Raw genomic sequence first — 14835 nt, forward strand, 5'->3', positions numbered from 1 at the left:
GCAGAGTGCGAAACTATCAGGCTTTAGAGTCTCTGGGAGGAAAAAAAAAGTTTTTGTTGTGGGGAGGGGTCTGTGCTGGAAGTGTTAGTTTCACTTGTTTTAGTTCTTTCTCTCCCCCCCCCCCCGCGCTCAAACTGCATTTGAGGTGCCCAGAGCCTCTGTGCTGCGTGACACCAGTGCCGCCTAGTGGAGAACACGGGACCTACACGCGACTGCAAAACTTGAGGGGAGTAGAGGATGAGTTAGAAGTTCAGTTCAACGCCAAGGAAATGCTTAAAAAAGAAGAGTCTAAAAACCTCAGTATTTTTTTTTATCACAAAAACCGCCCTTAGACAAAAAAATATATACTGAATATATTGTAATAAAAAAGCTCCGAAAAACCCGAGTCACCTGTCACACATCTCCTGGCCTGGATCGCTAAGCCAGAGAGTCACGATAATTAAAGAGAGATGAAGTCCACACACCTGAAAAAATTCCGTTTCAACCAGATGAAATCCCAACTGAAAGTCAACATATCGGGCCTTATTATGACGATTTTCTGTTGTTTTTGTTTTTAATCATTTGATAATAAATAGAGGAGCGGATCCCCCACGCACCCACCCCTTCCCTCGTGCACTCATTATGCCGGCCCCCGGCAACCTTACATAAGATTCATCTTGTGCTTAAAAGGCTGCGAGAGGCGACACATGCAGCTCGGTCCATTCTAATGCAAGGTTGAAATGGGCCGCTCGGCTGCTATCTGCATCTGAGTGTGTTCCCCCTACCTCTAATCTGCTTATGATAATAAAGGAACAGCGGGGCTCTGCGGTTCTCTGAAAGCAGGCCCCAGCCAGTCGGGAATGGCCCCATGCATCCGCAATCATCCTGAATTTGTTTAACAAAAAAAAAAAAAAAAAAAAAGAAGAAGAAGAAGAAGAAGGAAAAAAAGGGAGAAACCAGTGGGGCGGCCCCCTCGGACCACTTGTAAGCCCCCATGGTATATTCACCAGGTTTGGGGTGAAAAACTGCAAACACGCAGCGGGCTGTGAAGCTAAAAATGCTGTTTATGTGGTTGCACCAATTTAGGTGACGTAATCTCTGCAAGAGTATTTTTTAAAAACAAGTATGGGTGGAAAATGATTCAAGTATCTCCTGTCAGAATCCTTCTACAGAGGATCTCAATGATCAGAGTTTACCGGTGACAATTTTCAAATGCAACACATGGCAAAATCTATGAAGGGATTTACTCCCGTTACAGTGAAACAAAATAAAAACCACATTTGTTGTTTCAGGTGAAATAAACTTCTTTTTTTTGTTTTTGTTTTTTGTTTTTTGCCACAAGGGCTAAAGAAGCAAACAAGAAATAATCTAAGCAGAATCTTCACCATAATTAATAACGCGAATAATACAAAATACATGAAGAGATTGTTTTACACACACACACACACACACACACACACACACACACACACACACACACACACACACATATATATATATATATATATATATATATATATATATATATATATATATATATATATATAAGATCAAGCAGGTTAAATATTTAAACACGATTTGCTGTTGATTTTTTAAATGACAGAACTAAAAATGTCAAAGTGAATTAAATAAATTCGATTATATGGTCAAGCTTCTAAAGTTTAAAGACATTGCAAAACTGAACTGATGTCATTAAACATAAAAGACATCGAGGAATTATGAAAAAAAGAAGATACAATGTAAGAAAATGTGAAATGTAAGTAAAATGTAAACGTGGATTTACTGTAAATTTATGGCGGTCCGAATACAGTAAGCACAGAGGCGCGTAAATTAAGCCTGTAAGTAACAACAATAAGCCGGGGTTGGTTTGGAACACAGCTCAGAGCAAATACTATGATACTCGTGAGTTTTTAAAATAAAAAATTAGAATGTGTTTTTATATTTTTATCAAGCTAAATCAATTTAAATAATTTTTAAATGTAAATGATTTTTGAGCTACACGAAAACCAAACCGGCCGACAACAACACAGACAGTCAGTCAAGCTCATGATTCCAGGCAGTGTCATTCCACAACACTGTTTTATACACACACACACTGACACACACACGCACACGCACACACCAACACGCACAGGGCTTCTCCACTCCGCCGCACTCCAACTTACTGCCAGTTTGGGAGTTGTCTTCCTCTCGTCTTGATTGGCAGAAATTAAACAAGTTGCCATGTCGCTCAGCCTCCTTCGTGTCTATCTCTCCCACCGCTGATGGAGCCTCAGCCTGTCCGGGGCAGAGCTCCAGTCGCCGGCACCCAGCCCGCACTTTCCGTTCGTATCCCCCCCGACCCGAGCCACCAACCACCAACAACTGGTAGTCCGTGCGCTTTCGGTGCGCGATTGTCGGCGTGCAGATCCCGGCGTGCAGCCCCGTCGTCTGTCTGGAGCTCTCCGCTGTCTCCTCTCCGCTAGCCCTGCAACAAGAAAAAGCCGTTTATGGCGACACACAATGTGAAAAGGGGGCCGATTTAAAAAGGAGAAGAATGCAAGCAAGAACAACAAAAGTCAGTTATAGCAAAGTCTGTGCCTCTCCTCTCCTATCTTCCACCCCCTAGCTTAGCCCACATAATGAGCAGGAAAAAGCTTTATATTTTGTTCACTGGGTATTCACAGATAATTTGAAGCCATTGTTTCTGCCACAGATGGTTCTTTTTAATACAATAACGGTGCTCTTTGTGAATAGCGAGCCCACAATAAAAATCTAAAGCGTCCTCCTGAATAACCATTTTGTTCTCTCTTGTATAGGCCGAACAAAAGCGCCAGTGAGGTAATGGCCTGCCTTATTGAAAGCCTCAGAATGGGGATTTGATAAAGATTTTTTTTCGCTCCTTTTTTCCTTCTTCTTCTTCTTTTTTTTTCTTTTTGCAAAGTACACGGCAATGTCAAAGAGAAACTGACACGGGATAAAAAGGAGGGGGGGAAAGGCTGGAAAAAGTGCTTGCAGTTGCAGATTGCAAAGATATTATTATTATTATTATTATTATTATTATTATTATTATTATTATTATGATAACTGGATTATAACTGGCAGAAGTCAGATGTGAGGGGCTGTGTTGCAGAGCTGCAGCAGAGCAGGTCAGGTGCATGTTCCTTTTTTTTTTCTTTTTTCTTTTTTTTTTTTTACAATGGAGCTTAAATCCAGAATACATTAGCTTCCAGAGGTCTGCTGTGGATTTTGCACAGGGTGTGTCAACTTCTGGACTCCACACAATTAAGTGTCCAGGGTGCAAAATAGCAGCAAACCCTTCTCACTTCTCACTACACAATCACAGAGCAAAGATAAATAAATAATAATAATATTGCATGACCTTAAAGTGCTTATAACTATAACTGGGAAATGTCATAAATGCATGGGTGTTAATGGGAAAAGGGGCGGGGGTGACTCATGTAACATGGTAATGTTGAGATGCTTGCCTATAGGCCTATAGGATGGTTCTTGCAGAAGTGTGCAAGACCCCCTGCACACACACACACACACACACACACACACACACACACACACACACACACACACACACACACAGTCTTGATGTAATTCGTAATTAACTCATGGCTAATCAATAAAGCGTTTAACACAACGCACAATGGACACACAGGGGATGATCCCCAAGCCAAACATATTGGATGTCACTGATCGTTACAAGGTGAGGACACCCTGTCTGTCACACAGGGTTGGAGGGTGAGGGTGGGGGCAGCTGGAGAAGATTGCAAAGGAGAGGAGAGGGGGCATGAATGGCAGGATGGAGAGAAGGGCAGAGAGGGGATGAGGGGTATAGAGGGATGAAAAGGTGAGAAGGAGATGCAAGGAGAGAATCACATTTCAAACTCACCGAATCAGCCCCCCAACACACACACACACACACACACACACACACACACACACACACACACACACACACACACATACATATATGATATGTACTTATCAATGACATCAGTGAATAATGGATTAAGAAGAAGGCTTCACTCATGCCTCCTGACAAAGTTCATTCATTCATCAGTTCATAAGATGAGAAAAATGCTATTAAGGCTGATAATAACAAACAAGATGAGAGCATTTGGAAAGTTTGGTGTCATCAGCACAAGCTTTTCTCAGTCTGCTGGTATTCTTTCACTGTGAAGCAGGACTGTTTTGCTACAAGCACCATCTTCTTCAAATGCCTTAATTTCAAAAGCAAGAGCTCAAACTTTTTTCCTTTTTTTACATTTGTATGAACTAAATGAGTTTCTCTCCAAAGTAGAAACGCAATGTGTGCACACAGTTAGTGTGCTTGTTGAATCTACGATCAGCTGTGACAGGAAGTGGGTGGGGGTGGGGGTTTGTTTAACAACAGGTTCTGCATGAACTCATTTGTATTCTTATTTTAAAGAAATAAATACCTAGTTACTTTCATTTTGTGTGTCTTTTATTTGAAAACAATAACCCAGTAGCATTTTTATGCCCTCGTAAAATCACTTGCACACAGGCTAAGCGATTCTCTAGAACTTTGCTTGAAAAGACAGAAACTCAAGCATCAGAAAATCTGAAATGCACCTAGTGTGCATGCACCGCAAACACTGTCTGCGCGTCACTGAGCTCGTAACACAATTACATCTGCATTTAGGTATAAAAAGAGGTGGAGTTTTACTCAAAAGGTGTAAAAGAAAAACCAAACACAAAGTGATGACCAATAGGAGCAAAGGCCTAAAAGGCATCCAGAGAGAGAGAGGAAAAAAGAAGAGAAAAGCACAAGAGCAAGATTTAAAGAGGAAAACATGGCGGAGAGAAAGCGAGAGGGGATCAGCGCTCTCAGTGTGAATAAGCTTAGCTGCAACGAAGCACAACTCTCTGGCTTTATCTGATCAGTCTGTGCCATGTAGTCTAAATCACAGCCATACCACTCATATTAGAAGAGCCGGAGCACTTTTAATTATAAACCCATCCACAGGGGCCGGAGAATATGATAGCATGTTTGAAAAACTGGAACCAGAGAGAGCGAGAGACAGAGAGAGCGGGAGAGTTCACTGGCACCATGAGAGCTTTTTAGAACGACCAGCATCATCACTGAATACTAATGCATTTTACCTTGAGGCTGACCATTAACATACACAAAGCAAACGGCCACACACAGACACATATTTATGCTCTCAAAGACATTCAATCAGATGCATATTACACATACATGCCTGCATTTCAATATGCATGAGCGCGTATGTGGTGCTGTTTTGTTTGTGTGTGTTTTGTTGGGTTTTTTTCCAGCTCGGCCTAATGGGAGAACCACGGTGCTGCCCCCAACCCCCAGCCCCTCATGTGTCTGCATAACATGTGTGTGTTTGTGTCTGTGTGATGCAGACACACTGACACAGTAATCAGTGAAAAGGGAAGGCCCTGGATGAAGGAGACGTGGCCAACCAGCTGTCAATCACGCTACAAACACAAACATTACAGCACAAATACCCATTCATTAGCACCAATAAACTCGTCCTTGAGAAGAAATAGTAACATCGCTGGAAGGCTTTTTTTTTCTCCTTTTTTTTTTGAGGATCATGGGTCACTGCGCAATGTTTTCAGGACTACCTAAACTACGTTCAGTATTACGAGTTCAAGTCTTTTTTTTTCTCAGTTTAAGCCATTCTCCTTCCTGCCTCTCATCATCGAGTATCATGCCATGATACTTATAACCTCAAAAGGTATCAGCAAGGCAATTTACGCCACATTCAAAGGCAAATCTAAGCCTCCTTTGCTATAAATCTCTTTATATGATGATGCCATTTTAACACTTTCATGTTTACCTGAAATTGACCGAAAGAAAGCACAAGAAGTTGAAAGTAGAATTTGACGGGGCTCGACAGATTGAACCAACTTCAGCAAAAGAGCTGTCGGCTGTGGCGACATCACCAGACACGAAGAAGCATGCCAAAAATAGCAAAATCCTCAATTTTACTAAACAAACAGTTAAAAACATTGAAATTGTTACATTTTGTGAAATCAGCAAGGCACGTAAAAAGAGACGAGTTAGAAACAACATCTCTCTCGTTACTAAAAAAGGCGCTCCCACACTTGTTTATTAACGATGTCACAAAGCCTCACGTTACAGTTGGGTCTCTTAAAAGAACCACACTCATCTATTGCACAGCATTTTGAGTGACAAATCCACCTCTGTGGTGCCAGAGAACAGAAGGTGATTGAAGGTTTCTGCAGCAGACTCTGCAGAGTAACCGGCCTGTGGCTGTCCCGCTCCTCCGCATGATGTAATGCCCAGCTTTGATGTTGCTTTCAAGTTTGAGAGTGGACAGACAACTTTTCAAAAAAGAAATAAAAAAAAAAAAGAAGAATAAGAAGAAGAGGTCTGAAAATGCTAGAGTGGACATAAATTTCCATATGCGGACAGCATTTTAAAAGTTATCTGCCACAATGTGGACATGGTCGGACTTTGAGAAGCGCAGGGCACGAAGCTGTGGAGTTTGAGGATTAAAGCTTTGAAGATACTAAAATGCTGACCGCCAGAAGAAGGGAGGTGGCTGGTCAGTCCTGCAGCTGTTTGTTCAGGAGGCAGGCAGGAACACATACGGACACAGCTGTCAGATATTTGCTGAGCAACACAATATAGTGGCATCTCATTAATGAAGAATGCAACACAAACTGTTTAAACACAGAAGCACAAAGAGTGTCCTTTTGTAGGCCACCACGCTCTTTAGCTATAGTTCATGTTACAGGACTGTGTCAGCATTAATGCAGTCTCAGTGGAAGCTCGTTTCCCCCACTGAAAGGAAAAAAAGGCTTCCATAACAAAAATTTTGAGTTAATAAGTCAAAAATTTGAAAAAAACAGCTTTTCAGGTAGTGGGTTGAAATTTTGAGCTAGCTAGCAGCCAATCAGGAAGGTCTGTGAAGGACATCATTTCCTTGTTACCTGGATGGCGATGGTGTTAAAATGCCTTCTGTAGCTGCATAAAAGGTTTAGAGTCAGTGAGTTCATGTCAAAGTACTGGACAGCTAATATCTTCGAGGTAGCAAGGAAATGACTTCTTAACACTAAATCGTCGTTTCTAAGACGATGTATTCTAGATATTTAGTAATTAACTGACTCTTCCTCTTAAACCACCATGAAAGACAGTTTGCACTCACAGTTTTGAATGAAATATCTTTCAGCCAATTTTAATAAATGTAACACAATTATATCTATTCTAAGAATAATAATAACTTTGGAGAGTCACAGACTTTTTAAAAATCTATAATTCTCTGCTAATTAACAAATACCTTCATTTGAGATTTTTTCTTTAACAGGGTGCATACAGGTAAACATTCTAACATAAATAAAAGCATTGCAACAGATGTCAAACAAGATAACCAAAACACTAGTTAGATTCTTAAAGTCATGATCTAGCAGTGCAAACCAATGACTTTATGTTAAATCTCTGGTTGTTTGGAGCTAATTAAAAATGCAACAAAACTATTAGAATAAGTTACGCACTCTAACATATTACCATACCAGTGTTAGCATTAACACTAATCACTGCTGTGCAGGCTGAGCTTAGCCTCAAGTTTGTACAGCTGTAAACTCACTTCCGAAACGTTGCTGTTTATTCATTCTGATCATGTTTTGTTTCTCTACAGTCACAGACTATCCTATATGATTATCACTGTTCTGAACAAAACCACCAAGCTCATTTTTCGCCTCCCACTGGCTCTTTCACTGATGTAGAAAACGCTGGAAATGTTGTTCCAACTATGGCCAAGAAGCTAATCCAGAAAATGGAGGTGATAATGACAGAGTGCATGACATGACATGACAATGATTCTGCAATAACTATGCACTGAAAAACAATCGTCTATGCTATATTACAATACTTCACTGAAGAAATTACAAACACCCCTAAGAAGGCAAAACATAGAAATGGTTTCATTATACGAGGGAAACACTCACAAAAACCTGAATTATAATACCCGTTGGAGAATTCTTACATAGCAAAGACGATATTCAAAAGTCAACTTTCAGTTAAAAAAGTTTCTTAAACCTTGTTTTGTATTTTAAGTCACAAATTCTAAACTGTACAGATGGGTGAGTCTATATAGTTTCCATGCCCTAGTTACTGGCATTATTAGAGTTCATTTAGATGACGCTTAACTACCCAATCCACTCTTTAAGTCTGACATCATTAAGTCAACATCCAAACTCCGCTTCTGGTCCCAAAGTCAAACAAACACTGCGGCATCACGGTGAGTTATAAACTGTCTAAAATGAAATCTTTAATAAAATGATATGTTTTAGTTTGACGTTAGCAGGGAGTTAGCTCGCTACTTTCCATCTAAAGATGATATTCCATGTTCTGACTGAAGGATTTCTGAAAAATTAAAATGTACACCTCTGATATCACTTTCGACATAAATGCAGACAGAAAACTAAACAGCAGTGACGTTTGTGGGGTTACTGAAGTTGGACTAGCTGGTATATAATGATGTGCTACGTCATTGCTAGCGCCACAGCTAGGGTTAGCATAATGTAAACACATTAGCACAGTGAAGCTGGAGGATGAACACTAATGTTTTTTCCACCCACATGAGGGTTTCCGATGGTTAGGGACAAATGCAATTGCATGGTAGGATGCTGTAAACGGACTGAACTTCAATCGGGAGAACAACTGAGATAATCTATTTACAATGCAAGGTTAGTCATTAATATACTGCTGCATGGGCTGGGCTGTAGTTACACCGTAAAGTTTTAAAAACTGAGCTTTAAAACATGCTGTCGATGAATAGTGTAATAAAAACCGATAGAGACCGACAGTGATCACTGACTTTTTGTGCAGATTAAATAGAACAAGATACAAAAGCATTAAAACATGTTAAAAACAGAACCTTAATAAAAACAGTGTAATTTGGACCCAGGGTTCTTACATCATCACTTAACAAGTGGATAACTGCTCAAATGAGCCTAGGATTACCCAAGCTGGTGACTAAGTTGTGAGTTTTGCCTCTAAAAGGACTTTGGTGTGAGCTATCATTACTATCCATTTTAATAATGTGCCAGTCCAGTTTTTTTAGCTTTCTTCCCACTGTCCACCATTTCCCCTTTATAAGTTTCTTTCCTGTTCTTCAACACAAGTTAAGGCTCAATCACACCAATGCAAAAATAAGACTACCACATTCTTGTAAAAAAAAAAAAGTTGGCTGCATTTAATTTTGTTGTTCCCTGACACCGACTGAAACAGTGGCCAACATGTCTCCCAGGGGTTGAGGGTGTTGCATGCTCAACCTCTGGGTGACCACTTTTGTTTGCAAGGAGATTGTACAGGTCGCCATGTAGTGAGGGAACCTGTCTCCAAACAATCGTGGTTACACTTGGAGTGATGGCAATCACTCTCAGACAGAATGACAAAGCTTTGCAAATATTTGCTGTCTAAAAGCAGACAGATTTTCATCATGTTGCAATCCGTCTGCACCAAGGAGCACGATATATAATGCATATATATATATATATATATATATATATATATATATATATATAAACAACACCCAGCACGCCCCTGCGGGCGGTTTATCCTTCAAGCTCGGGTCCTCTACCAGAGGCCTGGGAGCTTGAGGGTCCTGCGCAGTATCTTAGCTGTTCCCAGGACTGCGCTCTTCTGGACAGAGATCTCCGATGTTGTTCCCGGGATCTGCTGGAGCCACTCGCCTATCTTGGGAGTCACCGCACCTAGTGCTCCGAATAGGATTCATCTCTATATATATATTCATCTATATATATATATATATATATATATATATATATATAGATAGATAGATAGATAGATAGATAGATAGATAGATAGATAGATAGATAGATAGATAGAGATATTTATAACATTTATTTATAACAGTGATCAAAGTCAAGTTGATCAAGTATGTCAAACAGCAAAATGAGATAAAGATAATCTAAGATTTCTTTGTGTTCTTTTTAATTGCTGTGGTTCGTCTTTTCCTGAATTAAAGAAGCATCTGTGTGCAGGGGATGGCCTGACCTGACAAAAACCAACACCGCTCTGAATTTAGAACAAGCTATCTGTGGATTACATCTCTACATACCGAGATCAGCATGACATAAAAACTCCAATTAAACGAGCAGTTAAATGTCACTGTGTAGGAATGACAAACCCAAACAGGGTTAGATTTCAGATTAAACATGACATTTGCCTGGCTGCACAAGTGAATGCTGTCACCACTACAAATTATCTGGATGATGATTAAAATGGCATTTTAGCTCATTTAGTGTTTATGGATAGTTTTCATAATGTTTTTATTGCTAACTTGCACAACTTAAAGGCTTCATCATGTTAAACAAACCACAACAGCTGGTTACAAATGCTCAAACGTCATTTGAATTACAGGACTACATGACCGATATCATAAATTAGAAGCATCAAATTCAAATGCCTGAGGAAAAGTGAAGTAAGATATTCAGTTACTGGCATCATATTAAAATTATGATTTTATAATAACCAACTAGTTTGCTTGATTGACAGCTAATAATGATCACACCCAGCCAAAATTGGCGTTTGCAAAAATTGATGCGTGTCAGGAAATGCAGCTGATCTGATATGTCAGGGCGTCTGGTGGGACTGCAGTTCACCATTAAGCTAAAAGATAATCTAACCCAAACATCAGTCACGGATCAAGCCAGAGGAAGGACACTTTACTTTGAAATAACTTGAGCTGATTGACGATTATTAGTGATCAAGTCAGATTAGCAGGCAGAGTGAAAGGACAACTCCCATGGTTTGAGTTGCAGTTAAAAATGTACTTCAGCATGCTGAAAGGAGCTGAAAATAAAATCATAGGAATCTGCTTTAGGGCCATCTGCCTCATGGAGAGCCAGAGGATTGAAGTTAACAGAAAATCCAGTCACACTAAAGCAGGTACAATACATACTGATATAAGCTCTAATATCAGTCAATGTAAATTCAGTGCATATATGTCAACGACACCACTCTTAAACAAACACTGAGATTATGTCTTGTGCATTACAAAACCCAACAAGGGGAAAGAGATGAATCCTGGTCTGTCTCCATGTGTCAAAATGTCCATGACATCTTCATGCTAAAATGCTAAAGGTGTAGGTTGCACCAGCCAACCAAAAGTGGAGCCACATCTCAAATGACTATTGCAATCTGAAGTTTATTAAAGCTTCATTAAAAGTAGGCAAAAAATACACACTGTGTGTTATTAGGCTCAGGCAAAGGAGGGAAGTAAGGCCGATAACAGCAGGGACCTCACATGGTGAGTGTGTGACAAATACAGTTAAGCACTCTCTTATACTGGGAAGTGTAAAAGGTGCTATAAGACCACTCACCATTATTGAAATTTACCTGTGCTCTTGGTTTAAATCTGATTTATGATTGCTTTTGGGAACAGACCGGAAATACACCTGACTTCCCGTGTATTGGCTTAACTTCAAACGTCTCATATTGACATTCCCTCACCTGTACAAATCAACATGAGTGCATGGCAAGAACACCAGTCAAGGGAACTAAGAAAATAAGCTCTCCACACTTTGCATGCACAATGGGCTCCAGTTCAAACTCCAACAATTTCTTGGCCTCTTTTGTACACTGAAATATTCACAGACGCAAAATACAGATTTGTCTGTAATATCGCACACATACACACACACACACACACACACACACAAACTGCAGCTATATTACAGATGTATACATATAAGATGCTTCACGCTCACTCCATCATACACTCATCTCTCTCCTCTCTCCACTCTCATCTCACTCCCAGCCACCGCTGGTTTTGTTTACAGGCCAATTTGAATGAGAATGAATCTCTCTAATCCACGCCGGCTGCTGCGAGGCCCTGGCCCTTTGTTTGGGATTACTGCAGCTTAGCGCTAGCTAACAATGAGGAGATGAGCAGCTCACCTCATCTCTGCTAATGAAGTGTGGAGAGTCATTTAGCCGGTAGCTAGCTGCTACCGAGCCAGGATGATACCTTCACACGTGCCTGCACGCACACACACTCACGCAGATACATATACGCATTTGTATTTCTACACATGTGAGGACACTAACTGTTGACACTTTGCTTTTGTTCCTCGGTCACACGCTGAGCCTCTCGATCTCAAGTGTTGACCTTAAATACTGTGAAGTATTTAGAAAGTGCGACAAAGGACATGACTACAACTTCTCTGACAATTTCCATGCATAGCCTCGATCATATGTATATGTTCAAGGCTATATGAAGCTTTCATTGTTCTAACCTAAGATGTCTGTTTTTGCACTGTTGCGACAACAATTGTTTGCGGTTTGCCAATTTTAATATTAGTTCAGTAAAATATGCTGAATCTCTTTAAAGATTTTGGGCCTGTTTTGTACCCTATTCTATGTTTGCAATATGAACCTAAAATTCTATTTCTATTTATGGGTTCTACCTTTGTTTCATGCTTTCACAATATATTTGCAAGATAAGTTTGAGAATTTTCAAACCATATTAAATAAAATTTAACAGCAAAGAAATGTGCTTTATGTCAGCTCAAAATGAACAGTGAACGTTGTTCAAACACAGTCCAAATGTGCTGATTTAAACAATATGGCATCACTTCAAGTTTGTGGCCACACGGCTTTCAATTCCAGGCATAATTATTATTTTCAAGGCCCTGCATCTTCCCCTTTCCATAGACTAACCTCCTGAAATATACTGGGCATGGCTGCATGGCAGAAAATCAGATGCAAGAATGGCATACCAATTTTCAAAATAAGAGACTCTAATCCACACTTTAATTTAGAAACTCTCCCAGTGTGCCTTGGAAGGATGCAACAAGGCACAGACACCCATAATACTTGCTGTATAGTTACGCATTAAATCTCTCCAATATCCCCCAGACAATAACTGCAAACTGCATGTCACAGCAACACAGACCTCAACAACTGCCACTAATGGCTTGATTTTAATATGCAGCGTAAACTCAGTATATTGGTTAGCACTCTGTAAAAACTGAATGTTTTAGGCTTTAATTGCACTTGGCATGCTCATTATGCTAATATAGTGGATAGCATTTTGACAGTGCAGATCGTGCACAAACGTGGGCCACACTTCTAATCTTTGAGTTCAAGTGTTTTTATTCTCATCATCATTGGTGTGTAACAATAAGCACCTAGCCATGCAGTTCACCGTTACAAGCATTTGTAAAAGAATGATTAGGAACCTGCTGACTGCACAACTGCACGATATTTCATATTTTCACAGCTCTGACAATACATGTACAGCCACTCTGAAGTCTTCTTTCTATCCTATGTTTCATTCAAAGTAATTATTATTTAATATTTACTGCAGCTCTACAGATGAAGCTTAATGAGCAGGCCAGCTAGCAACATGTTCTTCGTCATTCTCATCTTCAGGGTGATGAAAGATTTTAGGGGATGGTTTAAATTTATGGTGGAAATGAACTAAAGACATTGAATTTAAGACAACTGAATACTTTCATGCCTTATATTCCTTTTTAACTAATGCTGTCTCTCGCTGTTGTCTGATAAGCTTTCTAATTCATGTACATATTACATGCTATAACTTGCTATCTTCAACTTATCTTATACCTTGTTTTCAGTCTGACTGTACATTGACACATTTGGAAATCTAACTGAAGCATTCCCTTAAAAAACAAACAAACACACAGTAACTGCTGTAAAACATGCAAAACACACACATTTATGCTCACGCTTACTGACTGGTATTTGTGTGTGTGGTGAGGGGTAAGCCATGGTCACCAGGGTAGAGAGGCGTCAAGGCAACAGGAGAATCAGGAAGATTTAAGCCTGGCACAAACACACAGAGATAGCAGCGGTCCACACTGAGAGCATGTTGGCGTGTCTTCTGACAAAGTGACTGAGCCTGGCATCTGATTAGCAGAGAGAGAGAGGTGAGGAGAGAGACAGAGACCGAGTGGAGAGGAGAGTTTTGATGTTTATCCAGGTTTGTGGATGAGCATGGCAGGATCAGAGCTCTGTGATTGACTTGGATGGTGAGCGAGGGAATGGCCAGATGTTGGTCACATACCAGGACATTCCCCTGGCCTTTACTTACACACTGGTATATGTGACACGTATGGGTACACACTCAAACACACGCACACACAAACACATGCAAGGTTAAACAAAGGTTAATGAAGGGAAGAGGAAGAACATGCGTGGTAATGTTTATTTAATTTGCTCTCTTCTGATGACATTTAGCACTCTTGATCACAATAATCACTCTGTTGTCGTCTACATAGTGCACACTTGAAGCTATCTTGTTCAAAAGTGTTTGCTCTTGGGTTTATTTTCTTGATTTATTCATTGATGGATTTGGCGAATAAAAAGTTTAAAATGTGTGTGTGTTTGTGTGTGTATGTGTGTGAAGGGGAAGAAGCAGATTGTCCTCAATTGTCCTATACAAAAAGCAGCAGCCAGACTACTAACTCGCTCTAGCAAGCGAGCTCACATCACTCCTATTTTATGTTCTTTACATTGGCTCCCAATAGATTTTAGAATTTGTTTTAAAATTATTGTTTTAACGTACAGAGCACTAAATGGCCAAGCCCCAGATTATTTATCCAAGCTTCTCACAAAATACACTACTGCTCGCCGTCTCCGGCTTAAACAAGTTTTCTATTGACTAATGCTTTTTACATTTTTATATTTTTAATTTACATTTAAACTCTATATTGTGTATACTGTGCATTTTGCTATTTATCGTACTGTTTATTTTAATCTCTGTGTGCAGCGCTTTGTGACTACCTGTCTATGAAAAGCGCTTAATAAATAAACTTTACTTACTTACTCAAACAAAAAGAAACATCAACAGA

At 39.9% G+C, this 14835-nt stretch overlaps 1 protein-coding gene across 14 annotated transcripts in view; it reads right to left on the reverse strand.

The window, feature by feature from the left end:
• The window catches only part of LOC309692457 (uncharacterized protein), a 185512-nt gene that overhangs the window by 43747 nt on the left and 126930 nt on the right, over nt 1-14835 (reverse strand). For 12 of the 14 annotated variants that reach the window (XR_014272314.1, XR_014272315.1, XM_082510990.1 and 9 more), the window contains one exon: nt 2145-2446. Coding sequence is in view for 10 of the 14 variants with exons in the window: in XM_082510990.1 (XP_082367116.1) it covers nt 2145-2446 (302 nt within the window). In the remaining 4 variants the exon portion in view is untranslated. Of the gene's footprint in view, nt 1-2138; nt 2447-13742; nt 13808-14835 lie in introns of those variants that run through there. The other 2 variants (XM_082510993.1, XM_082510983.1) reach the window with 2 other exon arrangements.

This window comes from Aulonocara stuartgranti (genome assembly GCF_965226115.1).
Source record: "Aulonocara stuartgranti genome assembly, chromosome: 17".
Taxonomy (NCBI): Eukaryota; Metazoa; Chordata; class Actinopteri; order Cichliformes; family Cichlidae; genus Aulonocara; species Aulonocara stuartgranti.